The sequence below is a fragment of the Ovis aries genome, chromosome 3 (genome assembly GCF_016772045.2).
Source record: "Ovis aries strain OAR_USU_Benz2616 breed Rambouillet chromosome 3, ARS-UI_Ramb_v3.0, whole genome shotgun sequence".
Classification (NCBI taxonomy): Eukaryota; Metazoa; Chordata; class Mammalia; order Artiodactyla; family Bovidae; genus Ovis; species Ovis aries.
The window spans coordinates 215,207,211-215,228,520 of record NC_056056.1 but is presented as its reverse complement, the minus strand read 5'-3'; the positions used below and the strand labels follow the sequence as shown (position 1 = coordinate 215,228,520).

The 21,310-nt window shown below is 53.8% G+C and overlaps 1 protein-coding gene and 1 long non-coding RNA gene across 2 annotated transcripts; one reads left to right on the top strand and one right to left on the bottom strand.

Moving 5' to 3' along the window:
- Positions 1 to 833: 833 nt before the first annotated feature.
- Positions 834 to 18,797, bottom strand: TUBA8 (tubulin alpha 8). Its single transcript, XM_015095007.3, has 5 exons — positions 18,710 to 18,797; positions 8,140 to 8,362; positions 6,466 to 6,614; positions 4,330 to 5,010; positions 834 to 1,145 (listed from the first exon to the last, which is right to left on the bottom strand). Exons 1-5 carry the CDS (start codon positions 18,710 to 18,712, stop codon positions 852 to 854), a joined length of 1,350 nt encoding a protein of 449 aa, XP_014950493.2. The 5' UTR covers positions 18,713 to 18,797; the 3' UTR covers positions 834 to 851.
- Positions 18,798 to 18,921: 124 nt separating this feature from the next.
- On the top strand, positions 18,922 to 20,332 carry LOC105610007 (uncharacterized). The gene is made up of 2 exons (XR_001039544.4): positions 18,922 to 19,043; positions 19,733 to 20,332. It is a non-coding gene; the product is annotated as an uncharacterized LOC105610007 (long non-coding RNA).
- Positions 20,333 to 21,310: the final 978 nt, after the last annotated feature.

Genomic DNA, 21,310 nt, shown 5'->3' with positions numbered 1-21,310 from the left:
AGCACCAAGAGAAGATGGTGGTTGCGCCTCTGGCTCCGCTCTCCCACCTCCAGCACATACACTCTCTGCACCTCAGTTTCTTCATGCATAAAACAAGAGGAGGAGCCCTTGAGACTGCTGGGGGTGAGAGATAAGGGGTGTGTGCACAGGAGACATTCTGCATAAAGCCTTCCAAATGCTGTTTTGGTTAGAGGAAACTGACCTCCTCACCTCCTCTCCAGGAGTGGCCCAAATGGCCCCTGACCCGGCGTGGCTCGGTAGCATCCCTCCCCTCGATCCTCTGGGTGCCCTGCCCTCCCTCCTGCTCTTCACACATCCACCCGGCGCCCTCTGACTCCAGAACCTCAGGGGCGGCTACGGGCTGCACCCGGGTCTCCACGAGGTCATTTCTGACTCCCCACCCAAACTACACCGTTCGGTCACAGCACTGAACTGCCTGCGGTCACCCCGTTGCTTTGTCTGTGTGTTACAAGGGCAGAAACGCACTCCTGCTTCTCCTCAAGCCCTGACCACAGAGCCACTCATTTTCCAGAGCCCTCCCTAAGCCCAGGTCTCAACTGCCTGCTTCCCAGCCAGGAGGCTGTGTCTGGGGTGGGGCCAGCCGGCATCTACAGTCTTAAATCCTGCCTCGGCCTCCACACAGGCATGGCTGGCCTGCACCCTGACCCAGAAACAGTGACTCTGGTCTCCTCTGGGGACACAAAGCCGCCATCCCCTCATGAGGGTCTGGCAGAGCTCAGCGTCTGTGTGGGCTCGTTACCCACGGGCACTGGTGTCAGGATCCAGTCTGGGTTAACGTGCTTGGAGGGGTAGCAGGAATAAAGAGACACAGCCAGGAGGAACATCTGTATTTAAAATTCCTCCCCTTCATTCTCTTCTTCAAATGAATCAGTCCCCACTTCCTCATAATCCTTCTCCAGGGCAGCCAGGTCCTCCCGGGCCTCGGAAAACTCGCCTTCTTCCATCCCCTCGCCGACGTACCAGTGCACGAAGGCGCGCTTGGCGTACATGAGGTCGAACTTGTGGTCCAGGCGGGCCCAGGCCTCGGCGATGGCTGTGGTGTTGCTCAGCATGCACACGGCCCGCTGCACTTTGGCCAGGTCTCCCCCGGGGACCACCGTTGGGGGCTGGTAGTTGATGCCCACCTGGGAACAGAGGACCAAAACGTGGTGGTCAGTGGATAACTCAAGCTGGGGCACCCTGGTCATGTAGTGGGGCGAGTACAGGGCAGCAGGCCTGGATGTGAAGAGAGGGGATCAGGAGGTGGGGGCAGGCAGGCAGAAGTGCATGCGGAAGAGAAAGCAGAAGTAAGCGGGACTGGGTGGGGAAACTTGAGGGGAGGGCAAGAGCTGGCAGAAATGCTCCTAGGAGATGTAAGCAGACAAGCGAGGGTCCGGAACAGGGGTCAGGCAGGGGCGGGGTGTGCAGTGCCCGGAGATGGAAGTTACTGTGAATTCACGCCTTCCAGGGGAATTTCAGGTTCTTCTCTTAGTTATGCTGTCCATAGATTTAGGGCAATTTCTCTGCCAAGGGTGAATTTTGCATGCAGGAGTGCATGCTCAGTCCTATCCAACTTTTTGTGATTCCATGGACTGTAGCCTGGCAGGCTCCTCTGTCCATGGGATTCTCCAGGCAAGAATATTAGAGTGGGCAGCGATTTCCTCCTCCAGGGGATCTCCCTAATCCAGATATTGACTCTGGGTCTCCTGCACTGGCAGGCAAATTCTTTATCACTGAGCCACTTGGGAAGCCCCGCCAAGGGTGAAGGGTGGTGTTTAAAAGATCACAGAGATATCCTCAAGCAATAAATAAAGAGGTACAGGGGATTCCCTAGTGGTTCAGTGGTTAAGACTCTGAGTTCCCAGTGGAGGGAGCATGGATTCGATTCCTGGTTGGGAAACTAAGATCCCACATGCTGTGTGTCCAATAAATAAAATAAAACATTAAATAAATAAATGAAGAGGTGCAAAAGCTTCTGGGGATGGTGTCTGCATCTACCAGGCCCTCTGCCGCTGGGGTGTGAGGCTTCTTGGAGGAAAAGCATGGAAATCTAAGAAAGATTTCCCTGGTGGTCCAGTGGTTAAGAATCCACCTGCCAGCGCAGGAGACATGGGAAGATTCCACACGCCTCGGGGCAGCTGACCCGGTGCACCACGACTACTGAGGCTGCATCACAGACGCCATGCTCTGCAGCAAGAGAAGGCACTGCAATGAGAAGCCCAGGCGCCACAACTGGAGAGCAGCCCCTGCTCACTGCAACTAGAGAAAAGCCCAGGGACAGCAACGAAGTCCCAGCACAGCCGCAGCTGCTTAATTAAAAGAAAGTCAGTTAAAAAGTCTTGCTGGACAAGTGGATCCCCCAAGTTCTGGCAGCATGGAGGGCCCTCCAAGCTGATCCAGCCCAGCTGAAGGGGGGGCTACCATCCTGGAAATCTCCCTTCTCCCACACACATCCCAAACCAAGAACTCTGGGGACCTGGAAGTGGCCTCAGGTGACCACTGTGACGATACTCATGGGACACTGAGAACCGAGAGCTGCTCCCCAAATGCCTCTCCTGCCTAGGCCACTGGGTCTTCACTGCCAATCTCTTAAACTCACAGCGTTAAAATACAAGTCCTCTTGAGAGGCAGAGGTGGGAGTGGCATCAGGCTACAGAGCCAAGGCGGCTAACCCAGAATGGTCTACCATTGCTCTTAGACGGAAGCGGCATCCTGGGGGTGGAAGTGATGCTGAGACAGGGGCAGAGGGTCAAAGTGAGGAGGCGAAGGCAGTACCACATCACGTGTCCGCTGGGCCAGCCAGCTGTGCTCTCTCTTCAACAGCAGCACCCCTGGACCCCTGTCAGTGACAAGCATCCTGGGGAGTGTGCTACATACAGCGTGAAGTTCAACACCATCCACCCCCATGGCATGTGCTTTTCTGAGAAGCAGCTAAAGGTTCTAGCACTGCCTTATCCTTCTGGTCATAACCCCGAACTTCAGCTAGAAGTGGAGGGCTGAGGGGGCTTTCCTGGTCCAGTGGTTACGACTTCGCCTTCCAATGCGGGGGGTGCCAGGTCGACTCCTGGTTGGGGAGCTAAGATCACACATGGCTCATAGTCAAAAAACCAGAAATGTAAAACAGAAGCAGTATTGTGACAAATTCAATAAGGACTTTAAAAAATAAATAAAAGGATGAGACTATGGGGGCATCGCTTTTTTGTTGATTTCTCGACCATCCTTTTTTTGCTTATTTTTTTTACTACTTGCTTGTTTTGTCGTTTCTGTTTGAAAGAGAAAATAACAACAACTTGGGGTAAGATCGTGGACGTTTTCACAAGAGTGACCAGAACTGCCATGTTAGGACAGGTGCAGTCCAGGGCAGAGGATTCTGGCCAAAGGTGGGAGCAGAGCCGTGTGGAGACTGCTCGCCCATCAGCAGCTCGGCCAAGAGCCTGGCATGCGGTGCCTTGCTTGTGAAAGTCCCCCCAGGGGAAACTGAGACGATGAACTCTGTCTCCAGCAACTGGCACTGCCTCCTCTGGTGTTCGGTAAACCTCTGAATTATTAAAGGCCTACCGGAGGGGACTAGCTAACGTGAGCGTGGCAGTTGCTGTGACGCTGAGCTCTCATGAGAGGCCCTGGGCAGAGGCAGCTGCCTGTCCAGCCAGGGCAACTCAGAGGGGTGGCTCCCAAGAGCATCCTCGGTCCTGAGAGCCAGGGTCTTCTATTCCCCCAATGACCCACAGAACACACACCTACAACCAGCTCCCAGCTCACTCCTGCTTAGTGGAAATGTCAGGGCTTCATAATGTAAGTGAATCACAGCCATATAATAACCATACAATTTCTTATCTTTACCCTAAATTGATGAAAACATACAAGGTGAACAATTTTTCAAAACAAACTGGGGAGAAGGACACATCCTTTGTTAGAGGAGGGAACTGCACCTCTTCTCTGGCAATTGAATAATCCGGTCACTGCATTCTCTGATCTGTGGTCAGATCAGGGCTACCTCCCCCGCCTCGGCCTGATTACCCCACTTGCACACACTGGCCTAAGTTCTCTCCTGCCAGACCTCTGAGATGCTTGCAGACCATCCAGTGGGATGCCCCTCCCCTCTTCCAGTAACCACGCCCCTCCCAGTCTCTCCAGGCCTAAAGCAAGTGCCTGAACGAATGAATGAATGAATGAGATTAGCATTACACTGGCCTACGCCCCTCTCCCCGTGTTGTCCCAAAGCTCCCATGGAACGCGTCAGCCCAGGCCCCCAGTCCCCACCTTCCTCCCCATCCTCGGTTTCCCTCTGCTTCCCTAGCTGTCTGTCTCCATCGTGTCCCCCGCTCTCACCTTGAAGCCCGTGGGACACCAGTCCACAAACTGGATAGTCCTCTTGGTCTTGATGGCGGCAATGGCGACGTTCACGTCCTTGGGCACCACGTCCCCCCGGTAGAGCATGCAGCAGGCCATGTACTTGCCGTGGCGAGGGTCGCACTTCACCATCTGGCTGTTGGGCTCAAAGCAGGAGCTGGTGATCTCGGCCACGGACAGCTGCTCATGGTAGGCCTTCTCCGCTGAGATGATGGGCGCGTAGGTGACCAGTGGGAAGTGGATGCGGGGGTAGGGCACCAGGTTGGTCTGGAACTCAGTCAGGTCCACGTTGAGGGCGCCGTCGAAGCGCAGGGAGGCCGTGATGGAGGACACGATCTGGCTGATGAGCCGGTTGAGGTTGGTGTACGTGGGCCGCTCGATGTCCAGGTTGCGCCGGCAGATGTCGTAGATGGCCTCGTTGTCCACCATGAAGGCGCAGTCCGAGTGCTCCAGGGTCGTGTGCGTGGTCAGGATGGAGTTGTAAGGCTCCACCACGGCCGTGGAGACCTGGGGGGCCGGGTAGATGGCAAACTCCAGCTTGGACTTCTTGCCGTAGTCCAGGGAGAGCCGCTCCATGAGCAGAGACGTGAAGCCCGAGCCGGTGCCGCCCCCGAAGCTATGGAAGATGAGGAAGCCCTGCAGGCCCGAGCAGGCATCTGTCTGGGAGAGGGGGACACGGACAAAGCTCTGAGGACACCCTTGCGTGGGCACCGGCAGGCGGCCCTCGCTGTCCGCCCGCTCCATCCCACAACAATTTCAAGTGGGTGAGATCAAACCGTCCTTGAAGAAGTCAGAAAACACATAGGAGCTGCAGCGCTCTTGGGAGGAACAGCTAAAATATGGGGCAGCAAACACGCTCTCGCCTCCAGGTCCATGAAGCTTCCAGCCCAGTGGCCTGTTTGGACCAGGAATGAGGTTCCGAAATCACGGTGGTTAAGGACTTTGCCCCTTGTGGACCCCAGCTCCTTGTGCATTTCCCTGGCCCTGTCCTTTGATTCTGTGGAAACTGCAGGCTTACACAGCCCAGCCCGACCTTGCAAGGTGGCTCAGGGTACCAATTTCAGAGAGATAAATGGGTCAGAGACCCTGAGATTTAACATCAACTTTGCCATTTCCCAGCTGTAAATACTCGAGCAAGTTATTGAACCCTCTGGACTCACGTTTCTTCTTAAAGTGTGGACAATAAACACATTCCTCTCATAAATAAGGTTACTGTGATCGTTCAGTGAGAAGTCCTACTGTGCTCAGCAAGGACAGTGAGCTCTCACCAGAACTAAGAGAATTCAAAAGTCATGGAACTTCCCTGCTGGATGTGATCTATGACTGTGTTCAGTTGGATGTTCTGAACTTTGGGGATCGCCCATGACTTTGGGACTGATGACCTCCATGAACTCTGCTCTAAACAGGAAAGGTGAACACGCAAAAACTCGGCACCCTTAGCTCCCAAGTCAAGAGCCCCTGATCAAGCTCGCCTCTCCTCTGTACAGATTAAGAAAGGGGCTCAAACAGACAAGTGACTCCCTGAGCTTCCCAGTCAAGCCAACCCAGTTCAGATCTTGACTCAGCCACTTTCTAGCTGGGGGACCCAGACCAAGTCACTGAACCACTCAGGCTCTCTATTTCCCCAGCTGTAAAGTGCAGGCACGAGATCGCCTTTGTATCATTGTTTAGGGGATTAAACAAAGGAACGTATGTGACATTTGTAATAGCATCTGTAAAGTGCTGAACTAGATCAACAGTCTTCCTCTTCTCCTCCAAGTTAAATGCTTTGTTAAGTGAAATAAATTCACCTTTTCAACCTGCTCAAAATAAAACAAAAAAAATACTTTGTTAACCTGTTGCTGCCACCCAGCAAAGAGTTCTGCCTTCCTCACCCCTGGGATTTCTCCCCAACACCACCGCAGAGCATCCGTTTGTGCTACCAGGCACCAGCCTGGAGGGCAGCCCACACGGCCCAGGCGGAGGAAGGGGCGCCAACCCAGCACATGCTGCTTACAGAACACAAGCAGAAATTCCCAAGTCTCAGGAGTTTATCCTGCAGCCGGGGGCCACGTCCTCCCACCAGCCTGTCAACAGTGGTGGGCTCTCCAGCTCTCCACCGTTGCAAACACGTACCAGCTTGCGGATGCGGTCTAACACCAGGTCGATGCTCTCCTTGCCCACCGTGTAGTGGCCCCGGGCGTAGTTGTTAGCTGCATCCTCTTTTCCCGTGATCAGCTGCTCTGGATGGAAGAGGTGGCGGTAGGTTCCGGCCCGAACCTCATCTACCGAGAGAGGGCAACCATCAGTCTTACACCTGGTTCCCAGAGGAGAAACCCCCATCCTACAAGAACACTCGACACCCCTATCTACTAAACTCCACTGAGGTGGAACAGACAATCCCAGAATACATCTGCAAGGCTAAGGGAATTCCAGGGGAACACAGGCTCCAATAGAGCAGAAGCCTGGGACTCAAGCAGCAGTGAGAAGCCAGCTGCTCTGCTGGCAGGACCTTAGGGAGCCTTGGGTTTGTTTACAAAGCTGAGCAGATACCAAGGTTGACTGCCTTGTTCCCCTGGATCCCCAAGGCTTCCCTCCAGTTTTTCCTTCATGCTGCAAAATTTACCCCAGAATATAACCACCTTCACTCGCCTCCAGATGCTTCAGGGACACAGGGAAAGATTCAGAATGACCTGCTCCCAGGCTTCCCCGGGACTGTCCCAGCCCTAACCTCCACCTCTGGAGTCAACAATACACATCAGGCATTAGAGATATTTCAGAACGACTTTGAAGCAAAGCTGTGTTCCAGGTTCCAGAAGAGTCCGAGCCCGAGAGTGGTTTCAGTGGCTTGGGGGCTCTGCTCACCTCTTAGGTCCTCCAAAGTGGACACACAGCAGACCAGGGTGCCTCAGGCCCCACCGCCATCCCCTCTCCTCTACAGCGCCCCTCTGCTTCTCCAGCGGAAGCACCCATCTGTGCAGTGGCCCAGGAAGGTCATCTGTCCTTTCTATATTTGTACAAGTGTCCAAAAGGTGGAGGGCCTGGAGTCTGTGGCCCCAGAAACAGTGCTCAGGCCCTAAAGACAGTGCCCAGACATCCCTGGGGACTCATCCATCTTTGCTGGTGAGCAGGCTTTGAAGCTTAGGAAATGCTGATGAAGAGTGTGGACTGACATGGGGGTGCTGTGGGCTTGGTGGTAGGGAGAACAAGAATCCTGCCCGGATACAGGTCAGTACTCCTGTTTCCCTAAGATTCAGACGAGGTTCACTCTAACCTCAATCACCTTGGGCTGTAAGAGAAAGTGCCTGCTGCTATTTTGTCTCATGTGCGAGAGGCTGCAAGGTTACACTGGGCCCACCAGGATGGATTGTAATCACTGCAGAGCTGGAAACATACACTTTGGAAACTGACTATGTGAAGGCTTCTTATAATTTCTGGAATTACTGGTATTTTTGATTCTTAGTATTTAGTGAAAAATCTGTGGCAATTTTGGCCTGCCTCAGCAGTTTTGGGGAGAGAGCATCAGGTTGGAGCTTTAACGGAAGAGCAGAGACCTCTGATCCCCACTTGAGACCCCGAGACTGGGGAGGGCTCCAGGAACCAAGAGTCACATGGGGTGAGGGTGGGCGTCTGCAGGGTCATCCTTCCACGTAGAGGTCAGCCTCCCAAGCCTCCCCAGACACCAAAGTGGGCCGCAGCACCATGGTGGACCATGGCAGACCATGGTGGACGACGGCCTCTGCAGCCTGGTGCTGCTCCTGAGGAGGATCCTGGACCACACTCACAAGGAGGATCCTGGACCACACTCACCTACCACTGTGGGCTCCAGGTCAACCATGACGGCCCGGGGCACGTGCTTCCCGTTGCCGGTCTCACTGAAGAACGTGGTGAAGGAGTCGTCGTCATGGACCTTGCTGGCCTGGGCGCCAAAGGTGCCATCGGCCTGGATGCCATGCTCCAGGCAGAAGAGCTCCCAGCAGGCATTGCCAATCTGGACTCCAGCCTGGCCCACGTGGACGGATATGCATTCCCGCTGCAGGCAGAGAGCAGGCCAGTCAGAGCCCCAGCCAGCCTCTACCCAGGCCTCTGAGGACGTGTCCCTCCCTGGCACTCGGCAAGCAGGACACCCTGCCCATGCCCAGTAGGCGGGCTCCAGGCCCCACTGCATCTGGATCAAGGCTCGGTTCCAAAGAAGAACCCCAGCTCCATGGTTTGCTGTGAGAGTGGCTTTCCATGCTTAATCCTTTGTGTCAAGAAAAGGAGAGAGGGCCAGCTGCACAGATGAAACAGATGAAATTCCCAACCACGGACAGACTCCTGCACCAGTGAAGCCTGCCCAAGGAAGAGCCAGTGAGAACAGCAGAATCCATCCTCGAATCCACCGCCATGCCCGGTACACTGATCATGCTCCTGCATCAGCCAGTCTCCTGGACGCTGTCTCTCACACACACGCACATACTCCCCATCTCCCCATCACAGAGCAGAGAGACACTCACGGGAGGACTGTGTCTTGGAGTCTGTATTATGGGCGTCATTACTGTTTCATGTACAAATGTAGGAATAAGAAAGGGTCAGTACAGGGGCTTCCCTGTGGGTCCCAGCAGTTAAGACTCTGCCCTCCCAATGCAGGGGGCCTGGGTTCAATCCCTGGTCAGGGAATTAGATCCCACATGTTGCAACTCACACCTGGTACAGCCAAATAAATAAATATTTAAAATAAACATTTATTTTTTTTTAAACAGGATCAGCACATTAGCAGGGAAGGGCTGGGAGGGGACAGGCAAGCCAAGTCTCATCTGTGGCCACCATAACCTATTCCCTCACCCATCAGGCCAAGAGCCAAGTAAAGCTGACCTTCAGAGGGTCCTTCTCCATGTTATGGTGTGAAGCCACAATTACATGATTGGTTCTGGTACTAACAGCTTGGGATGGGGAGGGGTGCGTGTGTCTGAATGTGTGAAATGATAAATGTGTGGGTGTGCGTTTGTAAGAGTGTGATCGTGAGTGTGCTTGAGAGTGGCAGTGCGAACGCGTATGCAGACATGAGTATGTGTGAGTGTGTCATGGTTCTGTTGGGATGGTGTGCCATCACCCCCCCACACCCCTCCAGGGAAGCACTGGCCTCACAAGGAGCCTCTGTGCCCGGGACAGAGCTGGGCCAGGAACCATGTGCCTGGTGTGTGGCCTTCTATTCTTATCCGTGACCCGAGCTGGCATTTTCCAGCTCCAGGGAACCCAAGCGCGGAGTATAGCCTCCAGAGACTGGGGCAGGGCAAGGGGTATGGGACTCCTGGGACCCTGGGGCTCTCCCGGTGTGGGTGTGGGGTGGTCAGAGGCATCAGGACCCGGTGCCCTAATGCTGTTGTGCAAGACGCACGCCGGTCTCTGTGCTGCTTGGCCTCTGGGTGTCACAGAGGCCTGGCCAGGAATACAACCGGCCATGTTTCCGTGAGCCTGGAGGCCAGGAAAGGGCTTTGCTCACAAATCTTGCCTCTCAAGTTACGAGCTGTGCTGTGCGGGCTGGGCTGAGTTACATAACCTCCCTGTGTGTGAAAAGCACAAGTCACCACGATCACTTCTGCTATGGTCACCCTTGTCTTCAGCACCATCATTACACATTTTTTTTTCTTCAGCACCATCATTACACATTTTCATCCCTGTAGCCTTCCGCTCCACCTGGAAGATGCACCCGTGGGAAGCCGGAGACCTCAGGCTGCCGCTCCTCTTACAATGAAAGGACTTTGTCTTAGGACTCGACTCAGGCCTGAGGAAGCAGGATCCTTCCCCAAGAACCCCCAAATCCAGCAGCTCTCGACTGGACCACACTTTCTCAGGAAGCCATGGCCTCCTTGGGGGTGGCGCGTGTGAGCGAGGGGACCTGGAGAGGCCCGAAAGGAGCTGGCCCCACATGCTGTCCTGTGGCCCCACCCCCAACCATCTCCAGGCACCCCCTCCCCATGGGTGCTCTGGGCCTTTCTGGAAGGACACAGGGGTATTTCAGGAAGATCAAAGGTGAGAGAAGAAGATGGAAGGATCTGAGGTCCTGAAGACCACCAAGGTGGGGATGTAGATGTTTTCACATCCCTTTAACCTCATGAGAGTCAATACGCCACTCTCCATAGCGGAACTCAGCCTCACACATGGGCACACAACATTCAGGAGGAAGGAGCTGGTTTCCCTGTTAAACTAATTCACAAGAGTAACTGGAGGCATAAGATAGACTCAGAAATAACTGATGGGCCCACAGATGCCTCCAGGGCGGTCTCTCAGCGCCAGTCTCCACCAGCAGAAAGCAGGGCTCCCTGGGGGGTGGGGGTTTCCAGGTCTGGGGCAAGGAACACACAGGATGATCCCCTGTGAGAACCTTCTGGAACACCATGGGGAGCCCAAGAGCACAGAAAGGGCTCAGAAACCATAAGAGGCTCCCTTGGCCAAAGGCGAAACAACTTGAGGGTCAGAAAGAGGAACAGCAGTAGTCAACCGAAACAGGACGGACAGGCAAAAATCCACAGGTCCTTCATGTTGCTACGAAAAAAACCCACGGGAGAGAAACGCACCTACCTATCCAAACAGCCCTGTTGACGAGGGAGAGCACTTCTTTTAACAGAAGACTGTGAGCTAGTCAGGGTGGAAGGAATAATATACTAAGAAATATTGCATACGATAGTTTCTAATTATACAATTGATTTGGACAAGGACTGAAGGGGAACTAGATATTCACAGAGTGCCAAAGAATCACTGTTACTTACAGGTCACAAAGGGAAGTTAACTTCAATGGTTACCAGCCTCTGACCCTGGGATGGATTGTAACCTCTGACCCTAGGATGGATCATGATCCCACGGCAGCGAGAAAATCAATGTAATGCAGTAGGATACACACACCTCCCAGGAAAGCTTCTTGTCAGCCTTAACAAATATTGTATATTAACACATACATATGGAATATAGAAAAATGGTACAGAGGAACCTGTTTGCAAGGCAGGAGTAGAGACCCAGATGTAGAGAATGGACTTGTAGACACAGAGGGGGATGGGAGGATGGGACAAATTGAGAGAGCAGCGTTGATACATACACCCTGCTGCGTGTAAAGTAGGCGGCAATGGAAAGCTGCTGTGCAACCCAGGGCGCTCAGCGCGGGGCTTTGCGATGACCTAGAGGCTGGAATGGGGGTGGGGGAGGGTTCGGGCTGGGAGGGAGGCTCAGGAAGGAGGGGCTACGTGCACACGTAGCTGCTTCAGTTTGCTGTACAGGAGAAACCAACACCACGCGGTAAAGCAATTACACTCCAATAAAAAAATAAAATTTGCTAAAAACTTAAATACTCAGCCTTAATGTATTAAACCCTTTACCAGTAGCTCCCACTTTACGGAAAACACAGGCGTCCAGGGATAAGAGACACTACGAGCACGACTCCACAAGCAGGTAAGTTCTGTAGGGCAACTCACCCGATCTTCTCAACTCATGAAAACCAAAGATGAGGGAGGGACTGACCCACATCAAGGGGGGCTTAAGAAACATAACATGCACATGGAGTGGGTGAAGTTTAACTCAATTCTGGTTTGAACAAATCAAAATATTTGGGGGGATAAATAGAGAAACGGATTGATTTTGTTAAGCATGATGATGAAAGTGTAGTTAAGTATCGAAAAGCTCTTATTTTTAAAGTCACTTCTGAAGCATTTAGGGTAAAATGTCATGACATCTACAGCTGACTTGACTTCAACAAGCACAGCAGATAAATGTGGCAGAAAAATAGCAATGATTAAATCTGGACGATGGGCATGCGGGCGACACACTGCCATGCTTCTCTGAAGGGCTGACAGCTCTCATGCTGACAACCCAAACATTAAAGCCAGGAGACAGCGAGGTCCAGGTGAGGCCCCACCGACAAGGGCCATCGACAAGGGCGCATTGACATAGCAACCCATCGACAAGGGCCAGGCCTGTCCTGTCCCTTTCCACTTGGCCATTCATTCAGCTGACAATTACCAAGAGCCCAGTTTGTTGGGCAAACAAGAACTGTAAAGTTACACAAGGGAGAATTCCTTGGCGGTCCAGTGGTTAGGACTCAGGTGCTGTCACTGCTGGGGACAAGAGTCCAATTACTGGTTGGACAACTAAGATCCCACAAACCTCACAGCACAGCCAAAATAAATAAATAAATAAAATAAAGTTATACAAGGAAATCACCAGTGAAATGAAGTTAGGCGAGACCCCCAGTGCTAACATCTGTGCCCCGTTTGCACCTGCCCTGAGGGGACAAGGATCCCACCTGCTCCTCCAGCGACTCTTACTTGTCACCACCCCTCATTCCTGCCTGGAGGTTCTACACAGAAAAGCCAGGAGCAAGTCCAGTGCTGACGGCCTTGGGGGTGGGCTCTCGCGCCCAAGACAGGTAACCAGGGAGTTTTGTGAGCTCAGAGCCTTCAGAAGCTCGAGCCAGGCCGGCCTCACAGGTCATCTAATACGATTCCCAGCCCTTGTTTTACAGATGAAGAGGCTGAGGCTCAGACAGGTAAAGGATAGATTGGGAATTTCACAGGTCTGTAAGGAAAGAGCCTGGGCCGAAATCCAGACCTTCTGACCTCTGCAGAGTCCTCTCCTGGACACTACCCTGGACCCTTGCCTCGTTCTCACTCTGAGCCCACAGGGCCCAGGGGTCATGCCCCCTACGCCCTCATCAGACCCCCAGCCCCTCATCGGCCCCCCACGCCCACAGTGGTTCACCATGCCCGCAGCAGCCCCCGCGCCCACAGCAGCCCCCACGCCCACAGCAGCCCCCATGCCCACTGCAGCCCCCACGCCCACAGCAGCCCCCACGCCCACAGCAGCCCCCGCGCCCACAGCAGCCCCCGCGCCCACAGCAGCCCCCACACCCACTGCAGCCCCCACGCCCACTGCAGCCCCCACGCCCACAGCAGCCCCCACGCCCACTGCAGCCCCCACGCCCACTGCAGCCCAAGCCTGACAGCTGAAGCCCAGGAAAGCTCGTACAACAACACTCCAGACCAGAAAAAGCTCCACTGCAGAGAGAACAGAAGAGAACGGCTCAGTGTGGGCGCCTCAGAAAACAGGCCACCCTTCCTGGAAGAACCAAGACTGTGCTCAGGGCCTGGTGTTGGGGGGGTGGGGAGAGGGGTGTGGGTGAGAGGCTGGTGTGTGCTGAGGAGGGTGCTGTGTGTGCTGGGGGGGGGCATGGGGGCTGGTGTGTGTTGAGGCGTGGGGGCGGGCCTGGTGTGTACTGAAGGAGACGGGGGTGGTGAGGGGCGGGGCGGGGCTGGTGTGTGCTGAGAGGGAGAGGGGTGCTGACCCAGCAGACGGTATTTACATCAAGTGTTTGCTCCAAACTCATGGCTGGTTCAGATTCCCTCTCTGGCCGGGAGAGCTCAAGCTTTCTCTCTCACTCTGCTCCTCCCCCAGTCTATCTTGACTCTGGGCTCTAGGGCTGACTCCAGCTCTCTGCTCTTGGGACCCTGTGAGAGGAAAGGGGTCCCCTCTCGGCCCAGCATCCCAGGGGTGGAGGTGAGGGAGATGGAGGGATGTAACACGGGAGCTCCCTTCCCCAAGCGGAGTGTGACACCCTACCCAGTCCTAGTGCTGAGTGACTACAGAAGTGACTGCTCTATCCGCCCCTGCTCTATCCGCCCCTGCAGCAGATCTTCAGTCAAGTGCGCAAAAGAGCATCGAGAGGGGCTGGGCCGACTCCTACTCACCCTTCAGCGTGCTCACTGATCGCCCTCTCCTGTTGGAGAGCTGGAAGCCCCCACACCAGCACAGGCCACCTCCCCTTTAGCACTATATCGCATGTTCCTAGCTAATGGTTCACTGTTTGACTTTCCTGGTGGACAGCAAGGAGCCCCTGTTTTCTTGCCAGATTTCCAGCATCGAGGCTTGAATACAGCACATGCTCAATAAATTCGGGGGTGACTGGAATGAAAACCTTGCTTAACAAGGAGCGGGTGGCCAGGGCCTGCCAGGCAGTGGACGCTAAAGGAAGCAAAAACAGCTTCTGGCTTGGTTTCCTGGGGGGGAGGACTATTTGCAGGCTGTGTGGAAAATTCAGACAGGCTGGTAGGATCTGGGGCATTTCAGCTGGATTTGGAGCAGGAGAATTTAGGGCAGGTCCCACGGACTGCTTAGGCTGTCTGAAGTGCAGGCTGGTGGAGGCCGTGTGCCCATGACCATCCTCCATGGAGAGGGTGCCCAGCTCTGCAGAACAGTAGGAAAAAATGTGCTCCAGACCTTGACGGTGCTCCACGGCCAGAAATCTCTCCTTGTGTCAACCTTATACGATTTCTATTTTAACATTAATCGTTTCCTTTTCATTTGTTCTCAGAGAACTCAGACCCGCTAATTGCAGTTCTCTGTAGGAGGCTCTGGAGCTTTAAAAACGGTTTTGAAGTAGCACAAGCCAGTAAAACTGGCATATTATCTTGGAAGGGAACTGACAGGCCAGCAGTGAGGGCCAGTGAAAACCCAGGACCAGGCCGCATACCCCGACCACCTGTGTGTCAAGCCACACAGTTGCCTTCAGGAAGCTTACTCCTAGGCCCACGTACTTCCAGTTGTCAGGCTGGGATGAGGAATCATGCCAGGATCCAGGTCAGAGGCAACGGGTGAAAAGTAGAGCCAGGGTTCCCGAGGGATGATTAAAGCAAGGACAACATGATTCCTGGGAGGCTGCGCTATCTCTTCTCAAAATCCTTCAGTTAGATCGCATTTGGACTCAGAGAACAGGGAGCAAGCTGGCGACAGCAGGAACAGAGTCGGCCTCAGTTAACATCAGGTGAGGTCTCAGATGGCGGGTGCCGCAGCTGGGCAACAACAAGGTTCCGCAGGTGGCCTGGGGAGCGGCCAGGCCGGTTGCAGACTCCCGGACTCTCTAGACACTACGAGGCCAAAGGCCCTCGAGCTTCAGCCAACAATCAGGTCAGGAGCAGGAGAGAGCAAGCAAGCTGTAATCAGCCAAACGTGGTGTCCACTGTCCTCCCGGTCTCTTCCACACGCAGCTCATCACAGAGAAATTCTAACAGGAAGACGCCAACGGGGGACGTAGGCCTCAAAGACCACGGAGAGCACTGTCGGTCCCTGGTGGCCAAAGGCAAGAAGCAGCGGTCCAGCCCGTCCCAGAGTGCCACATCCTCCCACCCACCCCATCACTAGCCCTGTACGTGTCAGCTCTTTCCTTCTCAAGTTATTTTAACTTTCCCTCTTCCTTTCAAGGTCACGGAGACGTCCCTCGGAGAGGACAGAGCATCACCCTTGGGCTCTGTGTAGGCCCAACCGAAGCCTGGATGCTTCCTATGGACACGCTGCCTGGGGGCTGGGGGCTCCACCGCTGCCCAGAGGACGTGCCTAGGGACCTCAGGGGACCCGTACTTAGTGATGGGCAGGGAGAACAGTGCAGTGGCTGCAGCCCCCGCAGGTGCCGAGCTGGAAGACACGACTGGGCTCTGCAGCGCTCAGCCACACCGCCTGCACAGGGAAGTCTACAGAGACCTGCGGACGCTAGAAGCAGTGTCCATCTCACCCCAGAACCCTCTGCCCTCTAGCCTCCCAGCTCTGCAGGAAGACAGGCTCTTTGTTGCCTTCTAATGTCAGCTCCCCCCCAGAATGCACAGGCACGCTGCTAACCCAGGAGGAGAGCAGTGAGCAGGCTGTGCTCTCGTCCCCTCTGAGCCACACTTTCTCTGAGGCCTGGAGTCACTGACACCGAGACAGGTGTCACAGCCTTGGCTCCCAGGAGAACTGCTTGCCAGAGGGACCCTGGGAGCAGACTGGGACGCTCAGTTACAGAGTTAGTTATAAAATCCTCACTTAGAACCTAAGAAATGCTGAGCCCATCCTCGACATGGGCAGCCTTCCCAGCCCTCCAGAGGGGAGTCCAGACACTTGGGGAAGGAAAGTCCTTTCTGCACGGGTGGGACTTTGAGGCTGGGTGTGCCGGGGTGTCATCCTAGGGTTTTAGGAACAAGTCAAGGGATTTTTAAAAAGAGATTCTGAAACTGGGTTGTTTGTAGTGATGTGAATAAACCTAGAGTCTGTCATAGAGTGAAGTAAGTCAGAAGAACAAATATCGTATATTAATGCATACATGTGGAATCTAGAAAAATGGTACAGATGAACCTATTTGCAGGGCAAGGATAGGATGCAGACATAGAGAACAGACATGTGAGCGTGGGGGTGGGGGGAGGAAGGGACAAATGGAGAGTGCAGCCCTAACATATGCACCCCACCATACGCAAAACAGACAGCTAGGGGGAAGCTGCTGAGCTCAGCTCGGTGGGATGGAAGATGGGGGAGGGTGGGGGAAGGGGGGAGGGAGGCTCAAGAGGGAGGGGATATATATATGCATATAGCTGATTCATGTTGTTGTACATCAGAAACTAACACAACATTGACAAGCAATTACACTCTAAAAAAAGGAAAAAAAGAGGTTCTGTGAGTGCGAAATAGTGAACCAAAAAAACGTCTTCCCATCAAGACAGTGCTGTCCATGTATATAAATGCTCCAAATAGAACCTGTCACATAAAATGCAGTGTTTCAAAACAAAGAGTCTCTTTCGAAAACATTCAGCCATGGATTTTCAGTTAAATATCTTTCAGATTCTTTAGCATATTTAAAACAAGGTTTTTACTTTACATTTTTTGATTTACTAGCTATTTTCAGAAACCTGCCTATTGAGTGCACATGGAAGTCTGTTCGGAGAGCTGGATTTGGGTCCTGGGATCCCCTCTAAGACTCACTGCAGCTTTTAGGTGAGAATTAGAACATGTAAGAGGCAGCACTTTGAAAATTACACAGCACTAGCTATGTGCTGGATATTATAAATATTAAATATCAGATCTTGAGTAAGCTGCCTGGGATGTGGTTCAGAATAACAGGGAGGAAGGGGAGGGGGAGTGAATGGAGTAAGACCCATCATTAAGTAGATAATTGTTGAAACTGGTTGAGGCATACACAGGGCTTCATTATAATGCGCTCATTTTCTATATGCTTGGATTTCTCTGCAATGAAAAGGTTAAAATAGTAAAGCTAGGTGGAGCTTTGAAAATTTGAACCATAACCCCTCTTCATTTTGGAGATGAGATAAACTACTTCAGAGAGATTAAGTGACTTGAAGTCACAAAGCTAGCTGCAAAGCCAGGAGCCAAAAACTCCAGAAACTCCTGGCTCTGGGCTCCCTGTGACCCCTGGCCTCGGGCAGGCGCCGACTCCTCTGGCCCCTGTCCCAGTACTCCCTAGGAGCCTGCTCTGGGGAGCAGGCCTGGAGCTGGAATGGGCAGAGCCGGGACAGAGCCAGGGGCCCTGGGCACTTTCCAGATGAGGAGGAGGGCGGCTCTCACCTGTCCTGCTGGCCACTGACACTGGCGGAAGAGTGCCAGCACAGCCTGACCTTGGCCTGCCAGTCAAGCTGACGCCGCCCCTCCCCCACCCAATCTTGCCACCTTCCCGGAGCCGCAGACAGCGGGGCCTCCAGTCCACGAGATTTCTGGGTTCTCTGTGTTTTGAGGCATCGGAGTGAAGCGGACTGGCAGCAAATTTTACCCACCCCAGGGCTCAGGGGGCGAGGGGAGGGCCTCCGGCTGGTGGGACTGCAGCGCTGGGAGAGAACCTCTCCAGCAAGTAAGATCCCAGTCCGGGAGGAGAGGGAGACAGACAGATGGGGCGGGCACCGCGACCAGGATAGGAAAGGAAAGAAGCGGGTCTGAAACTCTGTGTGCCAAAGTCCTTTGGGTTTGACCCGCTTGAAAAACTGGGAAGCTGGAAGCAGGTGCCAGGGCCTGGGAAGCTGAGCTGGAGGTGGAAGTGTCCCAGACCCAAGCCAGATGGCCTGGAGGGTGGGAAAGAAGGAAGCCTCCAGCGTGGGGTGTGTGGCCCTAAGTCCCCTGACCTTTGGAGCTCTGTCACACTTGGTTGGTGGGACCTGACCCAGTGCCCGCCGCAGCCCCCACCCCCAAGTCGGGAATCCCGGGCCTGCCTGCCCAACCCCCACCCCGCCGGCCCCGGGCCCCCCACCGGGTCCCTGAGTTGCCCCACGGCGATGTCTCAGAACCTAACCTCTTCTGCGCAGGCGGCCCCTGGTCCCCTTCCCCTCACCTGCGTGCACAAATCTCCCTTTAGGCGCAACTCGCCCCAGTCTCTACTTTCTCTCTAGGAAAAGGCCACTGACGCCAGGTGGGTGTCCCCCCCGCCCCCGCGCGCGAGGGTATGAACCCCTCGACCTTGAACTGACACCCCTAGGAGACTTCGAGCTCCGGGGATCCAAAGCGCTAGCTGTCAGCCACGGAGGAGAGAGGCTCTGGGGTGGGCGCTGCCACTCTTGTCCCTCCCCATCCCCGGCCCAGCGCCCCCCGCACCCCGGACCCGCAGGCTCACCATCGCGGCAGCTCCAGTAGCCCGTTCGCTCCCTCCTGGGCCTGCCCACCCCAACTGCTCCAGATACAGCCGCCTCCGCTGTTGTGACACCGGGAGGGAGGGCGCCGGGGACAGACATACTGGGCCAGCAGCTGCCCTGCAGCATCACAGAGCCGGGAGGGAGGGACCGGACAGGTCACAATCGCTCCGCCCCACCGGCCCTCCGGCGGCTCAGTCTCCGCGAGGGGAGCAGCGCGAGAGGGTAGGGTGAGGGGCTGGTTCCTGCACTATGCTCTGTACCGGTCATACTTTGTGACCCCAGCCGCCCAGGAAGGAAATGGAAAGTGCTCTTTGAGTAAGTGTTCACGCTCCCAAACTTTGATCCTCTTCCTGCGGCAGGAAAGGCAACTGGTTGGGGTTCGGTGTGCGCAGACACCACCAACCCAGGAGGGGGCGGCAGGGTGGGAGCCGGACTCTCCGTGGGAGGGACAGGCTCCAAGCTCAGCTCTGGGGCTGCTCACCGCCTCTGGTCTGAAGCCCTTGCACCTGCCCCAGGCTGGCCTGGCTGTTGGGGGATTCACTGAGATAATGGTGAGACCCCCGCCCCAGGAGGTACTTATCAGTGCGTCTCTGTTCCCGCTTCTACTCCCCTGTCCCTGGACACCACCCCTCCACCATTATTTTCAAGTCTCTTTCTCCATCCATTTATCATCTCTCCCTCTTCCTACTTTAAAGCCCAGAATGTGCAGAACAACCTCAGGATTTCAGCTGCCTCTTTGCTCTGCCTCTTTGCTAAGACCTTCTTGGGGGCTGCAAGTGATATGGAAGGGCCAAGGGCCTTGCCCCACTCCCCTGGGTTGGGGGTGTTAGGGTGGGGACAATGGGTCTGGCCCTCTCTTCACATTTCAGATTTTGGCTGTGCGATTGATTACACTTCCCTTGCTTCCCCTCCTCCCCTCCCCAGTTTAGTTGTAAGCCTTGCAAACTTCCCCACCAGAGTCCAAACTGAGCTGAGACGGTAAGGCACTCCTGTCTCTTTTCCAGCTCTCTTCAGGCCCCGCCCACCAAACCCTGAGTGACTCCAGGCAAATCCACAGCTTTTCTGCAAGGTGCCACCACACAGAGCTGTCCTGGCAGGACATGATGACTCTCCAAGTGTCCCAGCACACAGATCCACCTTCCCTTCCTGACTGTCTATCTCCGGCTGGTGGAGAGTGAGAACGTGATTTTGTAGCAATTTGTTCTGCTGAGCATCCATTGCTATGTTGTCCGACCTGTACTGCGAGTTTCTGGAGGACAGATGGCAGGACATGTGTCTTATTGAACATTTATTTATTTGGCTGAAGTGGGTCTTAGTTGTGACATGTGGATCCAGTTCCCTGACTGGGGATCGAACCTGGGCCCTGAGCATTGGGAGCTCAGAGTGTTAGCCACTGGACCACCAGGGAAGTCCTCCGGGGGCACATGTCTTAATCATCTTTGTATTTTAGAGCATCTCAGACAATGCTTTACACACTGATACATACAGTGCTTGATAAATTATGAATTGAATTGTCTATAAAGATCCTGAAAATTGAGAATCATAATTAAACTAACTGCCAAGCACATGGTAAATGCTCAATAAAGGATGATGACTATCATTAACTATGTATTTATTTCTCTTTGAAACTCACATAGATCACTGATCACTTTATCACTCCCATGACATTTATCACTCTTCACTTTGGAATCTTTTTTTCAATATTTATTTATTTGGATCTTCATTACAGCATGTGGGATCTAGCCCCTCGACTAGGGATCACACCTGAGCCCCCTTGCATTGATAGCGTAGTGTTTTAGCCACTGGACCACCAGGGAAGTCCCTACTTTGGATTCTTGGTATGTATATATATATATATGTACATGTGTTTATTTCTACAAAACTGGATGGAACACCTTGAAGTCTGGGGTGTTATTCATCTCGGTGCTCTCTCTCTCTCACAAGTAGCTAGTCAAGTGCCTCAAAGATGCACAATAAACACTGCTGAGTAAATTGATTTTTTGAGTTTTCTTTGAAATTACCAAATAAGTTCTGAACAGGTTCTTAATGTTTGGGGGGTAAACATGATAATGACAATACTGGTGATTATGATGGTATTCAGCAGCCTTCATCATGATGATTCCTTGACCCTAAGATCTTTCACCTTTATGAGGTTAAGGGTTGGCAGGAGCCATGTCTATGCCATAAATGCTGAACATGGCATCTTTTGATTCCAGGGAGATAAAAAGAAGGGTAGCTGGCATACACTGAATTGCGTCCGCTCTCCCTCACAACTGATTTGTTGAAGCCTTAACCCTCAATGTGGCTCTATTTGGAGATGGGTCCTTGGGGCCTTTAGGGAGGTAATTAAGGTTAAATGAAGTCATAAGAGTGGTACCCTGATCCAGTAGGATTCATGGCCTTATAAGAGGAAGAGACACCAGGAGTGTATGCACAGAGGGAGGCTGTCCAAGAAGGTGGCCATTGGCAAGCCAGGAGCAGAGGCTTCACCAGAAATGGACTATGAGTTTAGACTTCCAGTCTCCAGAACTGTGAGAGAATTTCTGTTGTTTAAGCCACCTAGTGTGTGGCATCTTAGAAGA